Source organism: Chiloscyllium punctatum, chromosome 8 (assembly GCF_047496795.1).
Source record: "Chiloscyllium punctatum isolate Juve2018m chromosome 8, sChiPun1.3, whole genome shotgun sequence".
NCBI classification, from domain to species: domain Eukaryota; kingdom Metazoa; phylum Chordata; class Chondrichthyes; order Orectolobiformes; family Hemiscylliidae; genus Chiloscyllium; species Chiloscyllium punctatum.
Window position 1 is genome coordinate 6,731,623 of NC_092746.1, and position 21,450 is coordinate 6,753,072.

General features: G+C 39.1%; 1 protein-coding gene across 5 annotated transcripts in view; it reads left to right on the forward strand.

The window, feature by feature from the left end:
* Positions 1 to 21,087, forward strand: part of osbpl3b (oxysterol binding protein-like 3b) — a 209,749-nt gene extending 188,662 nt beyond the window's left edge. For 4 of the 5 annotated variants that reach the window (XM_072575110.1, XM_072575109.1, XM_072575108.1 and 1 more), the window contains 2 exons: positions 10,530 to 10,652; positions 17,426 to 21,087. In XM_072575110.1, coding sequence (XP_072431211.1) covers positions 10,530 to 10,652; positions 17,426 to 17,531 — 229 coding nt within the window. In that variant the 3' untranslated portion in view covers positions 17,532 to 21,087. The remainder of the gene's footprint in view (positions 1 to 10,529; positions 10,653 to 17,425) is intronic. The other variant, XM_072575111.1, reaches the window with a different exon arrangement.
* The last annotated feature ends 363 nt before the right edge of the window (positions 21,088 to 21,450 follow it).

Genomic DNA, 21,450 nt, shown 5'->3' on the forward strand with positions numbered 1-21,450 from the left:
GGTTTATTTTAATAATTCCAATTTGAAAACTAGGGGGACACTGTTCAGCCTACCTCAGAAAGCGATGGGAGTAAAAAGAGAAATGAATAAATCAAACAATACTTCCATGTCTTGGACTTGAGGGGAAAAGTTATCATAATTTAAATTCATTCCATTCCCCCTTTGTACCCGACAATTTAGGATGATATGACTACAACTACTGTGAGTGGGAGATCTGAATCTAGACCAGGGTCAAGCAAGGCAGTGAGATTGAAATCATTCATCTCATCATCCAAGATCAACTGGCCTTTGATGTTAATGTTAAATATTGTATATTCAGAAATCACTTTAACCTCCATCTATGCCAAAATTAAACTGACCACCTTAAGTGTATGTGATCCATAGTTTGGGGATAATGCAGAGTTATGGCTCAGATTGCACCAGTTTATCAGTCGTTCATGACTTCTTCAATTCTGTATACAGAAACTGTTTTGAAAGCTGTCAAAACAAAACTTGTGCAGTACCATACACCCAGTGAGCCAAGTATTCCACCTATATATGTTGTAAGAATACGTTGAGTACTTTTTATACTTTCGCAGCCATCTCTCTCTCTCAAAAGACAGTTGTTAATGAGGTAATCCAACATAGCTGCATCAGATCAGCCTTCCACAATCTACAAGAGCACGTGTTTGACAACAAAAATCTTAAGTCACCAAAAGTCATAATGTATATAGCAAATGTCATCACCACATTCCTGTACTGAAGTGAAACACAGACTGTGCATCAATGATGCATAAGATTGCCAAAGCACTGAATTTCCACACCAATGCCTCTGCCACTTTCCCTGGCTTCAATGGAAATCCAAAATGTGCTATTGTCCATCTTGAAGCCAGATCCACAAACATTTGGACAAATCTGCAAAATCACCTCCAGTGCACTGGCCACTGAGTGGATGCTTGAACACTGTTGTCTTCTTCAGGTCCTGATTACTAAATGTTCCAGGAGAAGATAAGGAACAGACATATTTAGATGAATTAGGAGTAGGAGTCGGTTCATCAGGCCATCAAGTCTTCTCTACCACGTAGTATGAACATGGCGGATCTAACCGTATCCTTAACTCCATGATCTGACAGATCCCAGTTGATATTTGACTCCCCTGTTAGTCAAGAAATTGTCCCCTTCCTTAAATAATGCTGCCGATAACTCTGTGGCAAAAAGTTCCAAAGACTGTCTTAGAGAAAATAATTTTCCTCCTCTCTGTCTCAAATGGGTTACCTCCGGTTCCTCACACAAGGAAATATCCTTTCAGCACCCACCCTGTCAGTTCCGATCAGGATTCCTTAAATGTTTCAATAAGATCGCCCCTCTTTCATCTAAATTCCAGTAGCTACACGTCTAACCTAACAAAGACTTTTTCTTAATCTCCCCAATCTCAGGAATCAGTTGAATAAACTTTCATGATCTGCTTGAAAAACATTTCCTTTCTTTGTTGACTAGGGAGACCAAATCTGTATATATCCTTCAGATCATTCTCCCTGTATCACTGCAGCAAAGCATCCCTTCTTAAATATTCTATTCCCCTTACAATAAACAACATTTCATTTATCCCCAATCATTTCCTGTACCTTCATTCTAATTTTGGTGATTCATGTTCCATGGCATCCAGTTCCCTCTATACCTCAGTGGCCTGCAATCTTTCTCCATTTAGCTAATCTGCTGCTCACCTATTCCTACTGAAATAGACAAGTTCACATTTTCCTCCATTCCATCTGCCAAATTCTTGCCCACTCACTTAACCTATCTATATCCCTTTGCAGACCATAGTGCACTCTTCACAACTTACTTCCCTATCTATCTTTTGACATCTGCAAATTTAACAACCATGCATTTGGTCCCTTCATCCAAGTCATTGAGAGAAATTGTAAACAGTTGACGACCTAGCACTGATCCCTGTGGCATATCACTTGTTACATCCTGCCAGCTTGAAAATGATTCATTTATTCCAACTGTTTCCTGTTACCTAACAATCCTTTATCTGTGCTAATATGTTACTCCTCGTGATGTGAATTCTTACTTTGTGTAGTAACTTTTGATATGGAACTTTGTCAGATAGAGTCATACGGATCTACAGCAAACAGATCCTTTGATCAAACTCATCCACACAGACCAACTATCCTAAATTAATCTAGTCCCATTTGCCAGCACTTGGCCCATATCCCTCTAAACACTTCCTATCCATATACCCATCCAGATGCCTTTTAAATGTTATAATTGTACCAGTCTCTACCACTTACTCTGGCAGCTCATTCCATACATGCACCACCCTCTGCGTGAAAAAATTGCCCCTATTAAAGCTTTCCCCTCTCACCCTAAATCTATGCCTCTAGTTCTGGACTCCCCCATCCTAAGGAAAAGACCTGTGTATTTATTCAGAAATGCTTTCAAGAAAGCTAAGTACAGCACATCCACAGGTGGACCTTTATTCATCTCGTCATTTTGGCAAAGAACTCCAGTAAATTAGTCAATCACAAATTTGCTGTCACACTGTCTGATTATATTAAAATGTTCTTTTACATCCTGATCTAGTCTCCTTAATAACATTTCTCTAGCATTGCCAGATGGTGAGGTCACTCATCTAGTTTCCTGCTTTCTGTGTCCCTCATTATTTGAATAAAGGAATCTCCAGAATTTTTAATTAAAACCAATGTACCTACTATTTCAGCTTGTATTTCATTTAAGATTTGGCAATGACCTCCTGGGTCTTGTCAGGTTTTAGGTGTTAGGTGTATCCTTGGTATTTTTTTCTCGTGATTGTAATTGATTTATTTCGTCATTTGCAATAAGATTTTAAAGGGACTTGAAGGGCAACATTTTCTCACACAGGGTAGTGAATATATGGAACAAGCTGCCAGAAGAGGTGCTAGAGGCAGGTACAATTATAACATTTAAAAGGAATCTGGATGGGTACATAATTTGGAAGAGTTATGAGGGATACAGACCAAATGTGGTCAAATGAGACTAGGTCAGATTGGGATATATTGTCGGTGTGGACAAGTTGGACTGAAGGGTCTGTTTCTGTGCTGTATAACTCTGACTCTATTCATTCCTCTGTCTCACTCTCTAGAGGACCACTAGTCATTTCGTGTTTTTTTTTCCATTACAAATACCTTTAGAAACTCGTACTTTGTGTCTATATTTCTAGCTAGCTGTCTGTGCACTAATTTCTCCCTCCTTATTCATATTTTATCAATATCCTTTATATCCTGTTTCTTAGATTCTGTCAAATCTTCAGACCTGTCACTTATCTGGCACTTCATTGCATGTTTTTTTCCAATTTCATACTGTCTTCAACTTCCTTTATTAGCCACAGAGGATGCATTCTTCCCTCAAACTTTTCTTTCTCACTGAAATGTAACTTTTCGAAGTACACTGAAATATCTCATTAGATGCCTGCAATTGAACCTCTACTGAGCTCTCTCTAAATCTAATTTACCAGTTCACATTTGGCAGCTTTGTTTGCATGTTGTCATATTTGCCCATAGTTCAGATTAAACTGCTCAACCTAGGTTTACAACAGGAGACTAGAAGAACACAGCAAGTCAGGCAGCATTAGGAGGTGGCAAAGTCAACGTTGATTTCACCTCCTGATGCTGCTTGGCTTGCTGTGTTGTTCCAGCCTCCTGCCTATCTAAATTGGACTCCAGCATCGGCAGTTTTTTTTTGTCTCAACCGAGGTCTCGTTTTCTCTCCCTAAAATTGAATGTGATACTCAATTATATTATGATCACTGCTACCTAAGGGCACCTTCATTATGAGGCCATGAGTAAATTCTGTATCATTGCCCATTGAGATCTAGCATAGCCTGTTTTCTACGTGACTCCGGAATATGCTGCTTTAAGAAACTGTCTCAGAAAACTCCATGAACTAATCATCTAAACTACATTTTCCAATCCAATTTATCCAGTGCCAATCTCCATGAAGATTCCAATCACCCAAGAGTTTCTTATCACATCCGACAGTCTGTTTATTGTTCAGGTCCTATAAATGATTCCCATGGGTGAATTCTGGCATTTACAACTCCTCGTCTCTACGCAAACTGATTATATATCTTGAGCTTCTGAAATAGTCACCTCTCTGTGTTGTGTCAGTATCATCCTGAATTAACAGAGCTATCCTTCCAACTTTAAGTAGTAGCTGTCCTTCATTAATGTCATTTACCACTGAATTTTCAGGTCCCAATCTTTCGTGTTATTGCAACCAGGTCTTTGTAATGGCTATCAGATCAAACGTGTTTATTTCTATTTACACTTTTTATTCATCTGTTTAGTTATGAATATTATGTATATTCAGATAAAAAGCCTCGAGTTTTGTCTTTTTATTATTTGAACCTATATCCTTGTCTGCTGGTGCACTCTTAGGTTTGTTCACTGTGTCCCTTCCTGCAGCTCCTTGATCATTATTTCCCTTATTAATAACTTTACTCTCTCTTTTCTTCTGTTATTTTATCACATCTTCCAAAATTTAATCCTTTACCCATCCTTTACTTAGTTTACAGAATTCTGTATCACTCTAGTTCTATAATTCACCAGAATAGTGGTCTTAGTGTGGCCCAGATGAAGACCATCCCAATGATCCAGCTCCCAAATTCCCCATTACTGGTGTTGTGCCCGATGAATTAAAACCCTGTTTTTCCACACTCATTTCTGAATGACACTCGTAGGTGTATAGTCTTGGTTACCTGTGCCAATCTGTTTGTGGCTTAGATTTTTTTAAAAAAGTTTTGCCTTTTAATTTAAATTTTAGCTGCTCATGCTCCTTCAGCAGAACCGCTCTTCTAGTTCTACCTATGTCATTAGTACTAGCATGGACCACAATCATTGGATCACCCACCTCCCACTGCAGGTTAATCTCCAGCACAGTGCAGATGTCCATGGCACTTAGCTGGGAACACAGGCATCTAGCATTTCATGAACAAAGTAAGGACCGCCAATGTTGGAACAGAGTTCGAAAAGTATGGCGCTGGAAAAGTGCAGCAGGTCAGGCAGCATCCGAAGAACAGAAGAGTTGATGTTTCAGGTATAAGCCCTTCATCAGGAAGGAATCTCATTCTTGACTACACAGAATGATGCTTGTTCCCTTGACTATGCTGTCCTGTACTACCACTACATTCCTATTAACTCGCCCATGATTGAGTGGCTTGCTGTCATGTAGTGCCATGGTCAGTTAGTTTACCCACTCTACAACCATTGTTTTCATCAATGCAGGCTACAAGAGCCTCAAACCTTTTGGAAATTTGCAAGGACTGAAGTTCCTCCATTTATACCTTCTGGGTGTGTGTACTGCCTCCCTCTCAGTCATAGCCTCCTGTCTCAGATCTCTTATTAAACCTGAAGGACCTATCTTAAGAGACTGCCTCGTGGAACAAAGCAGGCAGGTAACTTTCTCCCTTGCTGCTATGTCTGTCTGCAATATGACATCCAGGTCAATGATTGAGCTCCTCAAGCCAGAGACTTTGCTGATGTGGCCGTCCTGGATCATACTGGCATTCAGAAGCGCCCACATCCTGCAGTTGCAATACATCACCTGCCTTGACATCCTTATTTCGATTTTAATTAAGTAATTTCTCTTCTTAATTTATACTTAAACACTTTCATAAAATTTGTCACTGCCAGAAAAAATTACCAGTAATAAAATTGTACAATCATTCATAAATTACACAAGTTTCAAAATTCTGACCAAGAAATCACTTAACTGCTTTGCTGTGATGGCACTCTTGATTCTTGTTCATTCATGCTCATTTCTCTAGATTGAATTGAATATCCCCTCATTGCTCACTGTGCTGTTTTTGAACCTGCTGCCTCTTCTCTTACAAAACACTTTAAAGACATTGTGATGGTCTTTGTGAAGTATGGCACTATTGTCAGTAAGATCTGGGGAAGACATTGCAACCAGTCATTTAAAATTTATCCTGCAAAGTATGTCACACTGAATTTAATGCCTTAATGATAAGGCAGAGTTGTGGCAGAGATAAAAAAATAAATATATAAAGCAAATCCTGCAGTCCTGATCCCATTGCCTCATGAAGCATCCTACTGAAAGAATTGTGGTAAAAAATTGTCTGATTCAGGGACATGAAAGCCTTCAACAGAAACACATTACTCCCAGAAGGACAAACAATGAACAGGAGAGTTGGATGAAGAACATTAGGTGGAATGCCTGCATTTGTTGACTCTTTTAAATGTTCTCAAACTCAACTTAGATTGTACAAGATGAATGAATGAAGAGAAATCTTTCAGCATTTTAGTTGGATATTTATCAGAGTGAATCATTTTTAGAAAGTCGTTCCATACAATATCTGGCAATAAGGTCAGTGGAATCTATGAAAAGTAGAGCCCAGGTGACCTTAGTATGGGGCTAACAAAGTTTTATTGTTGTATTTGTGTAGTTTAGCTCCACCTTCAGAAACCTCCAAGAAGCATTTTGAACAAAGTTGTGTGACCAGGTTACGATCACAGGTAGCAATTACACCAAACTATCTTAAAAATTGAAAGGAGAAGAACAGAACTAATCAAAATCTCCTATGTGAATGAATGGATGTCTTTAGTATCTGGCACAAATGGAGTTGTCTTAATTTGAATTTATACTTGATTTGGATTATAAGGCTCCATTTTCTCTCAGAACAGCAGGATGATGATTATAACAATCTGAGGAATTTTTGGGCATATACATACTCGTATGAGAATTTAGTGGCTGAGCTAGTTTATGGTACAATTAGTGGAAAGGTCCCTTGAAACTGAAAGAGGAGAGATATGGACATACCATAAAATTAGGGTGTAGATTTGGCTTTTAGGCCTTTATTAATTTCTCCTATAGTAACAATATCCAGTTTCAAATTGAAACAACTGATTTTGATCTCCAGGTCAGATAGTTCACTTATGTAGTAATTGCCAAAGATACTTATTCTATTAATTCAACATTCTTCCAAAGCTCAGTGCTGTAAGGACTGTTGGAAATCAAATTGTGGCTCTGTGCCCCAGGGATGGGCTGATGCATGATTTGAATGTCTAGGAAAGGACATTGATGTACAGTTAAGAAGCAGCAGCAAGATAGAGAACCAGGAAGGCAGCAGGTACACGGTGTGGTTAGAGTCATCTTCATTTCCACCAGTTTATGGTTTGTCATGTAAATATGGCCGCTGCCCTCCCTTTTCTAGTCAAGGGTAAAACTCATAAATTCCTCCCATGGTTATTGTGCAACTCAGCTGATATGCCACATACAGGAAAGATGCTCTCCCCATCTTACAACATCTGGACAGTATGCTTCCCTAGAGACAAAAAAACTGCAGATGCTGGAATCCAGACTAAACAGGCAGGAGGCTGGAAGAACACAGCAAACCAAGCGAGATTTATCATATTTGTTCATATTGGTATTTTTGGGTCCAAGGATGTAGATGTATTGCTCATTAGTGAGAATGTTAAAATTCTCTTTGTACTAAGCCTCCCTCTTTGTATTGCACTCTTTATAATTTTCTCAAGTACAATAATCATTTTGTTCTTGGTAAGTCTTTATTGTCCTTTGTGGGATCAAGTTCAAATAACAACTGAATTTGGTAAAGGGCAAAAATAGCCTCTTATTCAGTAGCACAGCAAGTTTGAGGCAGCAGTATAATCCCAAAATACAGTGCTTACAAGAGCCATTTTATACGTAGTTCTTACATATATTAAAGTTCCATTATTATGGTGTTACGTTGCTTTTTCTATAGTACACAAAGATCAGAGCGGCTTCTGTCCTGGGAGAAAGGAGATGGGTTAAAACGTTTTAAATGCTGGCTGCTACTTCTGATGAGATTAAGAGTGTCTGTCTATCCAGTCAGCTTGCATTATTAAGACGTATTAGTCCTTTTGTTTTTTTAAGTTAGTAAATGTTAGTAAAATACTGGGCCTATATGCTGTATGTAAGCTAGACACATAATAGAAGAATAAAGGATATTAAACTGATTACCACAGCTGGGTTGTGAGATTTGTTTACTATTTGTCGGTGTGAGTTTCATTCATTCATGCAAATTCACTTAAACGCTGTTTTGTCAGTTAGTTTCTTCAAAGGATAATGGCCCAGTTAAAAAGTATTTAACAAGTACATGCTGATTGGGGAAACTGTTTTGTGTTCTGTAATGTATTCAGTCCAGGAGATGGTTGGTAAGGGCTGATTAATATGACTATGTTTTGTGTAGACGTGATGGTGGGAATGGTATTGTTCTGTATGCTACACTTATTCACAAGTAGCAAGGGCTGATAAGGTGTGAAAATGCAGTAATCGGGTTGAAAGGGTTGTTTTAAATCTGGTCTACCTTATGTAAAATAGTAAAATATACTGCAGAACCACAGTTTTGAATGAAACCTTAGTATAGTAGGGAGTTACGAGTGAATGAAACGGGAATGTGGTATTCACTTGTGAGTGGGTTAGTGAAGGAGTTATGAATGAATGAACAGGAACTCCGTATTAATGAATATAGCTGGTGAGTGAGTTAATAAAGATAACCTTAAAACACAATATCTTCCACTTTGCTAGAATTTATTATTTTGCTACTTTTCGTCCTTTTGAATTGATGGAAACACAACTAAGGAATAATATCATAATGTACAAGTACTTTCCTGAGAGAGTCTTATTATAAAGTGACCCAAAAGATTTAGATCGGACTGACTGGGAACATTCTATGTATGATCTGAACTGTGACGATAAAATTGGGATATTCGATTGAGAGGTCTATCACGTTCAATTTCAATGTCTGATGTCTAAACCAAAAAGCTTAATTTTCCAACCAACCAAATCCAAGATGTTGCAATGAAATTCTCATTGTGAGTGAAAAGGGCCTATTCGCATGGACTATTGATCATTATCATCCTCGTTAGTACTTAATCTTGCCTCAATAATACCCTGGCCAGATAGAAACTAGATGCCAAGGATTCCCGCTATCCACTTGCTCTTTTAGATATCCGTCTTGAATACCAGTCACCAGTATCTGTGGGCACACTTCATGGGGAGTTACCAATGCAGCCATGTCCATCAATGTAGGCATCTGACACCAGCATCTCTCTCAGCAATGCTGCCAGGATGCTTTGCAACCAGAGGCATGCATCCATTTCATGGCTTCAACCAGACTGCTCTCCAAGGTCCTCACCAGGTTGCATTGTCAGTGCTCACTTATTTGCACCTACAAGGATGCTCACAGCATTACTACCTTGCCTTTCCTTCCCTTCTTGCGCTGATCCCTTTCAGCCATTGGTAACAGTCTCACAGGACTTAGACCTTGACTTGACCATTAGTGAGTCATAAAATCAGGCAGCTTGTCAGTGGTTGTCAGCAGTTCTCAGTCAACATATTGCTGTAGCACTCCACTTAAGGTACTGCATGTGCTTCAAACAAGTAGTCACGTCTCAAAGTCTAAGGGGAGTAGTTCTCAGTCAAGTCCAGAGAGACCACCTGGTCACAGCAAGTTAAGGGCATCATCTGATATCCATCCAGGAGTTTAGCTATCTGATCATATATGGTCACCATCAGTATCCTTTTAAAGGGAACAAAGAGCTGAATGTCAGACACAGCATATCTATCTTGGCATTTTTGTTTTAACCTGGAATAAGACAAAGGGAGGGATTGAATGTAATAAAAATGGCTGCTGCAGCTGTTATTGCTAGTACAAGTGGGGGAAAGGTGATGTGTCCTGGAGGAGTGGTATGCAGCACACAGGGCATACAGGGTCAGATGCCTTGGGGAATTGGGAAGGTGAGACCAAATGAGAGATGTTGCATGTGACAGTGGGAGTGATAGACTATGAGCATTGGTGGGTTCAGTGGCAGAGATGGTAAGTGTGAGGTAGCAGAGAGATGGTGGTACTTACCTTGGCTAACAGAAGAAGGTCATTGACCACCTTGTGACATTGCTCAGCATTCCTTCAGATGGTCAAGACCACACTACAGTAGGTGGCAACCTTGAACCAGACTGGCCATCTAGTCTCAAGGTGCCTATGGCAAATGGACGATTTAGGCTAGCCTTGGATGAGGGGACAGCCTAGGACCCTGGTATCTAGTTAATGAGGTGAGTGAGAGATGTTGGTATGAGAAAATTGTGCTCAGCTTTGCAGAGAGAAGCTCTCCAGGAAACACATTGAAAAATGGCATGTAGGTGATTTCTGGTAAGATGCAGCCCATCATCTCTGTATGCAACAATGGTTCTATGAGTTTGGAATTTGTTCAGGCTGAATTTGTTATGTTATGAGAATTAATTCCTGTTCTTTATGGGGGATCAAATTAGCTCTGTTTGAAAAAAAAAGATTCTTAAACATCTTGGAGAGAATTGGTCACTACCTAAAGATAGCCATGATTGTTGAAGTGCTTGAAGATTGTTATGAATGAATTGAATTATTACAACAATGTAACCCTGCTGACAAATCCACAAAATAATCAATTAACTTGCTTTCCTTTTTACTTTACATTGTGTTGTAATTTTCTCAATACACTTTTATAAACTTCTTCTGGTTTGAAATGTTACCCTAGATGCTTGGAAGAAGGTAACATAGAGGCTGCAGAAGCTCAGAAAGAAAGAATTGAACAGCTTCAAAGAGAAAGGAGGAGAATTCTTGGAGAAAACAACATGACACATCAACCTCATTTTTTTAGGTATGTTAGCTAGTTTGGGTGTGCGTATGTAAATTACATTTGTATCATTTGTTAATTTATCCTTAGCACTAACAACAAAACATATTATCATAGGATCTCCTCGAAATAATTGTTAAAGTGAGGTAATTTAATAATCATGGAAGAATATAGTAGTTTGCTTTTTCATTGATAACTAAAATTATGCTGTGCATGAACCAACAGGAATTTGTGAAATTTTAATCATAACCAAATGTCAATGGGTAGAAATCTCAACAAATTAACTTGTTCAAGAGAGTTTCAGTCTACTGATTTTATGAAGGTATTTCATTCATTTTGAAGAGGATGGTTAAAGACTTGGTCAGAACATTGGGTAAAGTTAATTCATGTGCACATGAGTAATGCCAAAGTTCATACAGTTTGAACCCAGTTGAGCTGGCCTGAGCTGCACTTCTATATCAAATTATGTCCAAGTTAAAAACTTCAGTTGTAAGAGGAGTAATTTGATGTGACCTTATTAATACTATAATCAAAAACCAAGTGTCACCCTTATGTTCAAATTACTTATTTACACAAAAATTTGCTATTTTGGATTATATAGTTAAGAAGTTGGCTCAGCATTTCTATTCTGCACATAAATGATACAATCATTGTAAGGTGTTTGAATATAGAAACATTTACACTGTCTGTTCAAAAACAGTAGTTTGGGTTATTGGGGTGAAGAAAATATGTGAAATTTTATGTGGTTCTTTGATCAAATTTATTAAAGTATTTCTCATATGCTTAGCTTTTAAAAAGATCTTTATTCTCTGGATCTAGGCTTTACAGGCCAGGCCAGTTAACTAATCTGAAAGTGTGGCATTGGTAGGCTTTGAACTATGATTGACTTCCTTTACCTGCATGCATCCTCAGAGCTTTCACAGTGTTTTATTTCATAATGCTACCAGGATATTTTTTCAAGCGCACACATGCACACACACACACACCAATAGTACACAACTGTCCCTATAATCAGAATGGTGTTTGACTTGGTGTATTTCCATGGCATTGCCACTTTTATCCTTCTTGATGGCAGAGAGGCATGAGGTGTTGCTTTCATGGTGAATCCAGGAGATAGTAGTATATTTTCAAAGCTAAAGTGGATCAGTACTGTGCTTGTGTAAATTCAGTTCAGTAGCGTAAAAAGGATCAGTGTGTGCTACTTGGCTCACTGAGTCTGCCCCACTGTTGAATAAGGTCATGGATTAACTTCCACTTTGACTGGACTCCTGCCTTCTCCCCATAATCCTTATCAATCAAATATCTGTCCAACTGTTGTCTTGAATTTATTCAGTGGCCCAGGCTCCACTGCGTGGCAGAATAGAGAACTCCAAAAATTAATAACTCCTTGGAAAAAGAAATTCCTGCTCACCTCCATCTTAGTCAGGGCACCTCATATTTTGAAACAGAGCTTCTACTTCTAGTTTCACATCCTCCGTGTCTATCCTGTCAAACTTCCTGAAAATCTTGTGATTCCCCAAGACCATTTCTGATTTGTCTAAACTCCGGTGAGTGTATAGGATTAACTTGCTCAGCCTTTCTTAGGAAACTGTTTCAACCTATGAATCAGCATTGTGCGCCTTTCCAGAACAACCTCCAAGTGTTGGAGGCATGTATTTTAATCCATAATGAAGGAGCCAAAAAACATTCTCTTAGTGTGGTCTCAGCAATGCTCTGTGTGATTTGAACAAAACTCTCTATTCCTCGACAGTAAAGGTCAACATTCCATTCACTGCTTCTCCATTGTGATGTATGAGGGCAACCAGAATACTCTGTGTGGAAGCATTTTGCAGTGTCTCTCCGTTACAATAATATTTCAATTTTTTTGTTCTCTGCAAACTGGATAGCATCCTGTTTTTTCCATTGCAATATATTGCCAAACTTTTACCAATTCATTTAACATAACTATATAGCCCTTTACAGACACTTGCTCATAACTTGCTTGCCTTTCTGTCTTTGTATCATCAGCAAGCTTAGAGCATAGAACATTACAGCGCAGTACAGGCCCTTCGGCCCTCAATGTTGCGCCGACCGTTAGCTGCAATACAAACTGTTCCTCCTTCCATGTCATTAATGTAGTTTGAAAATAGTTCAGTGCCAGCACTAATCTTGATGGCATGCTATTAGCTGGTCTGCCACCTTGAAAATGATAATTACCTTGATTCTCTGTTGCCTGGGATTTAGTCAGTCCTCTGTCTACGCTAATATTTAGTATTAATTTTATCACAATGAGCTGCTGTTACCTTAGCTAGTAGCTTTTCATGTAACACCTTATTGCCTGTCTTTTGGAAATCCAGATACACTGCTTCTACTGTTTTCCCTTTACCCACCCTGCTTGTTACAGCATTGAAGAATTGTACTAAGTTTATCAAATATGATTTCACTTCATTAAAATCATGTTGATTCCGCATGATGGTTTTATGATTTTCTAAATGTGCTGCCACTACTGACTCATAGAGATGTACAGCATGGAAACAGACCCTTCGGTCCAACCTGTCCATGCCGACCAGATATCCCACCCAATCTAGTCCCACCTGCCAGCACCCGGCCCATATCCCTCCAAACCCTTCCTATTCATATACCCATCCAAATGCTCTTAAATGTTGCAATTGTACCAGCCTCCACCACATCCTCTGGCTGCTCATTCCATACACGTACCACCCTCTGTGTGAAAAAGTTCTCTTTTATATCTTTCCCCTCTCACCCTAAATCTATGCCCTCTAGTTCTGGACTCCCCGACCCCAGGGAAAAGACTTTGCCTATTTACTCTATCCATGCCCCTCATAATTTTGTAAACCTCTATAAGGTCATCGCTCAGCCTCCGACGCTCCAGGGAAAACAGCCCCAGCCTGTTCAGCCTCTCCCTATAGCTCAAATCTTCCAACCCTGGCAACATCCTTGTAAATCTTTTCTGAATCCTTTCAAGTTTCACAACATCTTTCCGATAGGAAGGAGACCAGAATTGTGGGCGGCACGGTGGCACAGTGGTTAGCACTGCTGCCTCATTGCGCCAGAGACCCGGGTTCAATTCCCGCCTCAGGCAACTGACTGTATGGAGTTTGCACATTCTCCCTGTGTCTGTGTGGGTTTCCTCCGGGTGCTCCAGTTTCCTCCCACAATCCAAAAAAAAATGTGCCAGTTAGATGAATTGGCCATGCTAAATTGCCCCGTCGTGTTAGGGGAATTAGTCTGGGTGGGTTACGCTTCAGCAGGTCATTATGGACTTGTTGGGCCGAAGGGCCTGTTTCCACACTGTAAGTAATCTAAATAACCTGCACGCAATATTCCAACAGTGGCCTAACCAATGTCCTGTACAGCCGCAACATGACCTCCCAACTCCTGTACTCAATACTCTGACCAATAAAGAAAAGCATACCAAATGCCTTCTTCACTATCCTATCTACCTGTGACTCCACTTTCAAGGAGCTATGAACCTGCACTCCAAGGTCCCTTTGTTCAGCAACACTCCCTAGGACCTTACCATTAAGTGTATAAGTCCTGGTAAGATTTGTTTTCCCAAAATGCAGCACCTCTCATTTATCTGAATTAAACTCCATCTGCCAGTTCTCAGTGCATTGGCCCACCTGGTCCAGATCCTGTTGTAATCTGAGGTAACCCTCTTCTCTGTCCACTCCACCTCCAATTTTGGTGTCATCTGCAAACTTACTAACTGTACCTCTTATGCTCACATCCAAATCATTTATGTAAATGACAAAAAGTAGAGGACCCAGCACCGATCCTTGTGGCACTCCACTGGTCACAGGCCTCCAGTCTGATAAAGAACCCTCCACCACCACCCTCTGTCTTCTACCTTTGAGCCAGTTCTGTATCCAAATGGCTAGTTCTCCCTTTATTCCATGAGATCTAACCTTGCTAATCAGTCTCCCATGGGGAACCTTGTCAAATGGCTTACTGAAGTCCATATAGATCACATCTACTGCTCTGCCCTCATCAATCATCTTTGTTACTTCTTCAAAAAACTCAATCAAGTTTGAAAGACATGATTTCCCATGCACAAAGCCATGTTGACTATCCCTAATCAGTCCTTGCGTTTGCAAATACATGTACATCCTGTCCCTCAGGATTCTCTCCAACAACTTGCCCACCACCAAGGTCAGGCTCACTGGTCTATAGTTCTCTGGCTTGTCTTTACCGCCCTTCTTAAACAGTGGCACCACGTTTGCCAACCTCCAGTCTTCCGGCACCTCACCTGTAACTATCGATGATACAAATATCTCGGCAAAAGCCCCAGCAATCACTTCTCTAGTTTCCCACAGAGTTCTCGGGTACACCTGATCAGGTCCTGGGGATTTATCCACCTTTAGCTGTTTCAAGACATCCAACATTTCCTCCTCTGTAATATGGACATTTTGCAAGATGTCACCATCTATTTCCCTACATTTCTATTACTTCCTTAGTAATGGTTTGCACCATCTTCCTAATGACACATGACAGGCTAACTGACATTTGGCTTTTTGCTTCTGGTCCCCTTCTTTCTGAAACATAGGTTTAATATTTGCAGTTCTCCAATCATCTGGGACCATTCCAGAATCTAGGGAATTTCAGAAAAACCCAGCCATTACGAATCCAGCGTTTCTGCAGCCTCTTCTTTCAGACTTTGGTATGCTAGCCATTAGATCCAGGGGACTCATCAGCCTTTAGTCCCATTTATAATCTTAGTGCTACATCCTCCAGTGGTGGTGACTGCTCTCCATTTTGCCCCCTGATATTTCTTTACTGTGCTCACGGTTCTTTGAGTGTCGTGTACTATAAAGCGAAATGCAAAATACTTTACATATCTAGATGAATAGTGAATGCTCTACTATGTTCTTGTCCTGTAAGAGACATTCATAGGTCAAGGGGAAACTACTACTCACAGAATACTGTGTACCTACAAAAGCAGGACAGATACTGTATTGATATTGATGGTCCAGTAAAATGTCTGGTCATAGAGTCATAGAGATGTACAGCATGGAGACAGACCCTTCGGTCCAACCCATCCATGCCAACCAGATATCCCAACCCAATCTAATCCCATCTGCCAGCACCCAGCCCATATCCCTCCAAACCCTTCCTATTCATATACCCGTCCAGATGCCTTTTAAATGTTGCAATTGTACTAGCCTCCAACACTTCCTCTGACAGCTCATTCCATACATGTACCAGCCTCTGCATGAAAAAGTTGCCACTTAGGTCCCTTTTATATCTTTCCCCCCTCACCCTAAATCTATACCCTATAGTTCTGGACTCCCCAACCCCAGGGAAAAGACTTTGTCTATTTACCCTATCCATGCCCCTCATGATTTTATACACTTATATAAGGTCACCCCTCAGCCTCCGATGCTCCACAGTAAACAGCTGTAGCCTGTTCAGCCTCTCCCTTGAGCTCAAATCCTCCAACCCTGGCAACATCCTTGTAAATCTTTTCTGATCCCTTTCAAGTTTCGCAACATCTTTCGGATAGGATGGAGACTAGAATTGCTTACAATATTCCAACAGTGGCCTAACCAATGTCCTGTACAGCCGCAACATGACCTCCCAACTCCTGTACTCAATACTGTGACCAGTAAAGGAAAGCATACCAAAAACCACCTTCATTTAGCGAGTTTTGAGAAGATTTATAGCTCAGATTGAGGTTTTGGATGTAGGTATGCTCGCTGAGCTGGAAGGTTCATTTTCAGACATTTCGTCACCGTACGAGGTAACATCTTCAATTAGCCCCCGGACAAAGCACTGCTTTCTATTTAAATGTTTGTGTTTCTTTGGGTTGGTGGTGTCATTTCCTGTTCAGAACAGGAAATGATACCACCAAAGGAAACTACACCACCAACCTAAAGAAACCCAAACATATAAACAGAAAGCAGGAATCGTTAGCAGTGCTTCATCTGAAGGCTCACTGAAGATGTTACCTAGTATGGTGATGAAACGTCTGAAAATGAACCTTCCAGCTCAACGAGCAAACCTACATCCAGCCGCCTTCACTATCCTATCTACGTGCAACTCCACTTTCAACGAGCTATGAACCTGCACTCCAAGATCTCTTTGTTCTGCAACACTCGCTAGGACCTTCCCTTTAAGTGTATAAGTCCTGCTAAGATTTGCTTTCCCAAAATAGACACTGGTGAACCCCAGGATTCTGGTAGATGAAGATAGAATGGTGTGATTGAAAATTTGGAGGGTGGATGCAGGGCTCTTTCTTATTGGTCATGATTATTACCTGGCAGGTATTGTGGCATGGATATTATTTGCCATGTATCAGTCTAAGCAAAGTCTTTGTGGAGGCTGCTTTGTTACCTACTTGTTGTATATGGATCTAAACACTAAAATAATTTGTGAAGAACTTTATCTTATGACAAACAAGGTACTTGATAATGCAACTGAAGATGTTTAGTAGTATGCGAGTATCTGTGTGTGATATATGTATATATGATGGATAATGAAAAAGGATTGGAAATTGTGATCTGTACCTTTTCGGTTGCTGATCACCTGGATCATCTCATGATGCAGTTTTCTGTTCCAAATCTATTCTAATTCTGTTCCACTTTTATGTGGGTAATGTTACAATGAATGACCTCTCATTTCATTTTCTTGATGGTTACCCATCATTACCAGATTTATTGAAGTCTGCTTTTGTACCTTAATAGGATTTGAAGGTGTGGTTATTAGTTTAAGTCCATTTCAGGCCACTATTACCCAATAATGTATTTCTGTGCACTGTTCACTTGCAATATTTCAGAAGGCAATTCAATATTTTACAGACTATCTTGCAAAGGTGAAAAGGAAATGTGGGTGAGCACAGGAACCTACTGGGAACTTCGGAAGGATCCAGGCTTCGACAAGCTTGACAGCCCGATACTTTGGTGACATTGTAACACTTGGTTTCATTCTATGTTTCATGGGTATTGTCATTTATTTATTACTAATATATCTGTACCATCTTCATTTGATAATCTTCAAATATGTGGTCATTTCTCTATTTATTCATTCTACATTGGAAAGGTATTAAAACTTAGCTCTGACTGATTTGATGCCTTAACAAACTGCAGAATCTAAAACTTGTGCAATCTTTGCTTCAAATATAACTTTAAGCAGTGCAGAATTTGATTATTTACAAGATACATGGCACAAACAGTAGGTGCATAATATATAAATATTTATTGCTTGCGAAGAGAATGAACAAATGTCCCTCTAAAAACTAGTATCTCAACATGTTATTGTGGTGTTCCTTTTACTAAGGCACATAGCATACTTCCAATGCTGAATTTATTCCAAGCAAAGTACAGAATCATTGAATGGCAATGGCATGCATCCAAGGTACATTAATAGTCAGATGTATTTATATAATGTACCTGCTTTGAAAATAGAACACTCTAAGATCCATCAAATAAAACATTCCTATGATGAAAAATTGTCATGAAGACCATGAACCTTCTGCTACATTCAGACCAATGCTGACATCAGCACAAAACTACATTTAAAACATTTTTTGTCCTGGTCTTTCTGCTTGTTTCCTTCCCTGTCCTCACCAATTCGGGAAAAAATGTGCCTGAGCTTGTGGGAGAATGTTGAAAAACCAAAAGAGAGCTTGATGCAAGTGATTTTAACCCTTGCCTAGTAACTGGAAACAGATTCAAAATTTGCACCAATGTCTATTTTTAATCCTAGCAGAAACATGAATCTTACCCCAACAAAATCTTGTCAATGCGTGGAAATACATTTTTAAAACCTATCTAAGTAAGATTTGCTGAATGCACACCCAGTTTAAGGAAGGTCAATGGTCCATGAATGGTGTAAATGTTGGATTTTATTTTTTCACAATTTTTCCTGTGCCCTCATCTCTGAGCCGCATGATTCTATGTTAAGGTTCATGCCTTGAATGCACAACACCAAAGGCTGACACTCCATAGTGTTGCTGAGGGAGTACTACATTGTCATTCAGATTAAATATTATAATAAGGCTCCATGTGCCCGTACAAGTGGATGTAAAAGGTCCCATGGCACTATTTTGCAGAAGAGCAGGATTGTTACTTCTTCTGTCCAGGCCAATATCTGCAGCTCAATCAACATTCCTAAAACATTATTATTACATTGTTAGCCACATGCACATTTTTAAAAATGTTGGTGGAGTTTGGTTATTAGTCTACGAGACAACCTAAGAAGAAGCACTTAAATTTGTAGATATTTCTGCTTGATCACAGTTGCTAATATATTGATGTACAACTGATCCTTTATCAAATATAAACTTGTCTGTTACAGCACATAAAATAGGCCCTGGAAAGCTGTTGATGGGTTTTACTATTCTGAAAATGTGCAGGATTTCTTTTTGTACACATTCTACCTCTTTCAAGAAAGCAAATAATTTTATCTTGTCAGGCTCTTAATGCTGCATGTGAATCCCCTTTTGCCTTAAACTAAATCACTCCTCGAGAAAACGGTGGCCTTTTTGATATGATGACAGTACAATCCTCAAACCACAAGCTTATCAGAAGGGGAAACTGTTTCCTTCTGTTTCAATTTCCTGTCTTGTCAGCTGTGAATTGACCTGCAATTTATCATCAGCAAGATAGTAGCAATGGTAATGCTGGCAAGATTTGTACTCTACTTGGGGCTAATCTGTTTTACCTTACTTCACTGAGCCTGCTTTAGTTTCTCTTTCCCACATCTCAAAGACAGAATGATAGTTATGTGGTAACTTTGTGTAAAATGCCATCTAGTGGAAGATCAGTTTAAGTTTATTGTGTCTCCAGCTCTCTCATGTAAGATGAGCTAGTGATAAAATGCAACATTTAAGTCAAAAACTACAATATTGGATTTAAAGTAATGGAATGCAAGTTTTCTTTGCGGTATAATTGAGTTATAGTGCCATTAAAATGTAACATCTTTTCAAAAATATAGCAGTTTACAATGTGTTGAATGAGTTGAAATGTACAATTGAAGTGATACTTTGAGTGCATTCATGCAAACAACTTGTGTAGTTTTTTATGTTTACATATGATGCTACTTTTCTCCATTTTATGTTGTTGAATCATTTATAAGATAGGAAATAATTTTCTAACTGATCAATATTGCTTCACAACGCTGTACAGCACAATAACTTTGATAAAACCACAATTTGGCAGTTTCCACTATTCTCTGATTGCCTGTCAAAGGATTGTTATAAAGCTTCATTACAGGAGAATTCAGAATGTTAATGTAAGTGCCTAAAATTAACTGTTCCAGGTAGCTAGTTTTACAGTGTTTTTGATGAGTCCATTTGTTGTCATTAGTAACCCTGCAATTTGTCATAACAAATAATCACCTGGAAGGGCACAAATTAATGTGAGTATTCAGTTAGGGGATCACCCTCCTCATTCCACCTCACTACTTAAATAGATGAATTCTTTAAATAGGATTAGTACTTCTAAACACATTGTCATTTTCTAAGCAACATTAGTTGTCAGTTTGTATAGCCTGAAATCAGTGCATAAATTTGAATTATGATGGCCAGCCAAGACATTGGATGACCACCTCCAAATATTGTACTTTTTATGGTTTTAAATTGTTTCTTGCACTATACTGCATTTCCAAAATTTGAAGATTAGTTACTTGTTCCCAATCTTGCACTACTTGCTAAACACCACCTGTTGGTTCCTTGCTTTTTATTTTGTTCATCCTCCCCTCCTCAATTCTGCCTTGTACTTCCCTGTCAGGAACATGCAAATTAGGACTCAAACTAATTTTTCATATTTTCAGTACTGATTTTGGATGAGAATTGTTTTTGTTCTAAACTTAATTCCATCTAAAAAGGAACACATTCAGTTTCTCTCAGCAATGCAGAGTTTAATGGCCCTCTTGCATTCAGATTTCAGAAAGTTGAAATTTTACTGCGCTGCAGTTTAATTTACAGATGGAGGATATCAGCAGCTTATTGCCAGACTGCACTTTTTAGTAGGTTTTTAAACTGACTCTTATTTATTAGTTATTCTTGCTGCTCACTCAAGTGATCTCAAGATTGTGTTACAGAACTTATCCTCTGAAAGGTAACAAAGGCTTAGGTCCGAACTGCTTATAACTCCCATTTTAAATTCTGCAAACCATCAATATAAAATATTGCTCACCTTAAGGAGATATTTACATTTTTTGTTTACAATTTGTATGTCAACATTTGTTATTCAGATGTTCTAAGCACCAAAAAAAGTCTGAAGCTTGTAGGAGGTGGGAGTGGAGTTGTGTACACTGATTCCATTTGAAGGAACTAAAATGCAGAAACTGATTTGTAGATTTAATTCATTATGCTTTTGTAAGGGGAAGATGGCTACAACTCAGTATATATTCTGTATCTAAGTTATTAAAAAATAAACTGGTTTTACTGGAATATGATCTAATCTACTGGAATGTGTTCTGTATGAATGAGACTTTTGTGTATCATGCTCTTTAATGGGGTGTAACTTGTTAACTTGATACATTAAAATGCAAAAGCTTTAAATGCTCCAACATGAGCATTATTTGTATGCTATATCCCCCGGAATAGCCTGTAGTGATGACCTATGCATATATTACCAAGTTAACAGAGACAAGCCAATTGTTTTACAAACATTATATCACTGTAGTTTTGAACTGGTATTTCTACAATTCAGCCATCCTGATTGATTAGTGGGAAAAGCCAGCAAGAACAAGAGGTCAAAAGAAATGACAGTGGGAGTTAGCCATTTGGCCCATCTTATCTGTGATAAAAACAATGACTGCAGATGCTGGAAACCAGATTCTGGATTAGTGGTGCTGGAAGAGCACAGCAGTTCAGGCA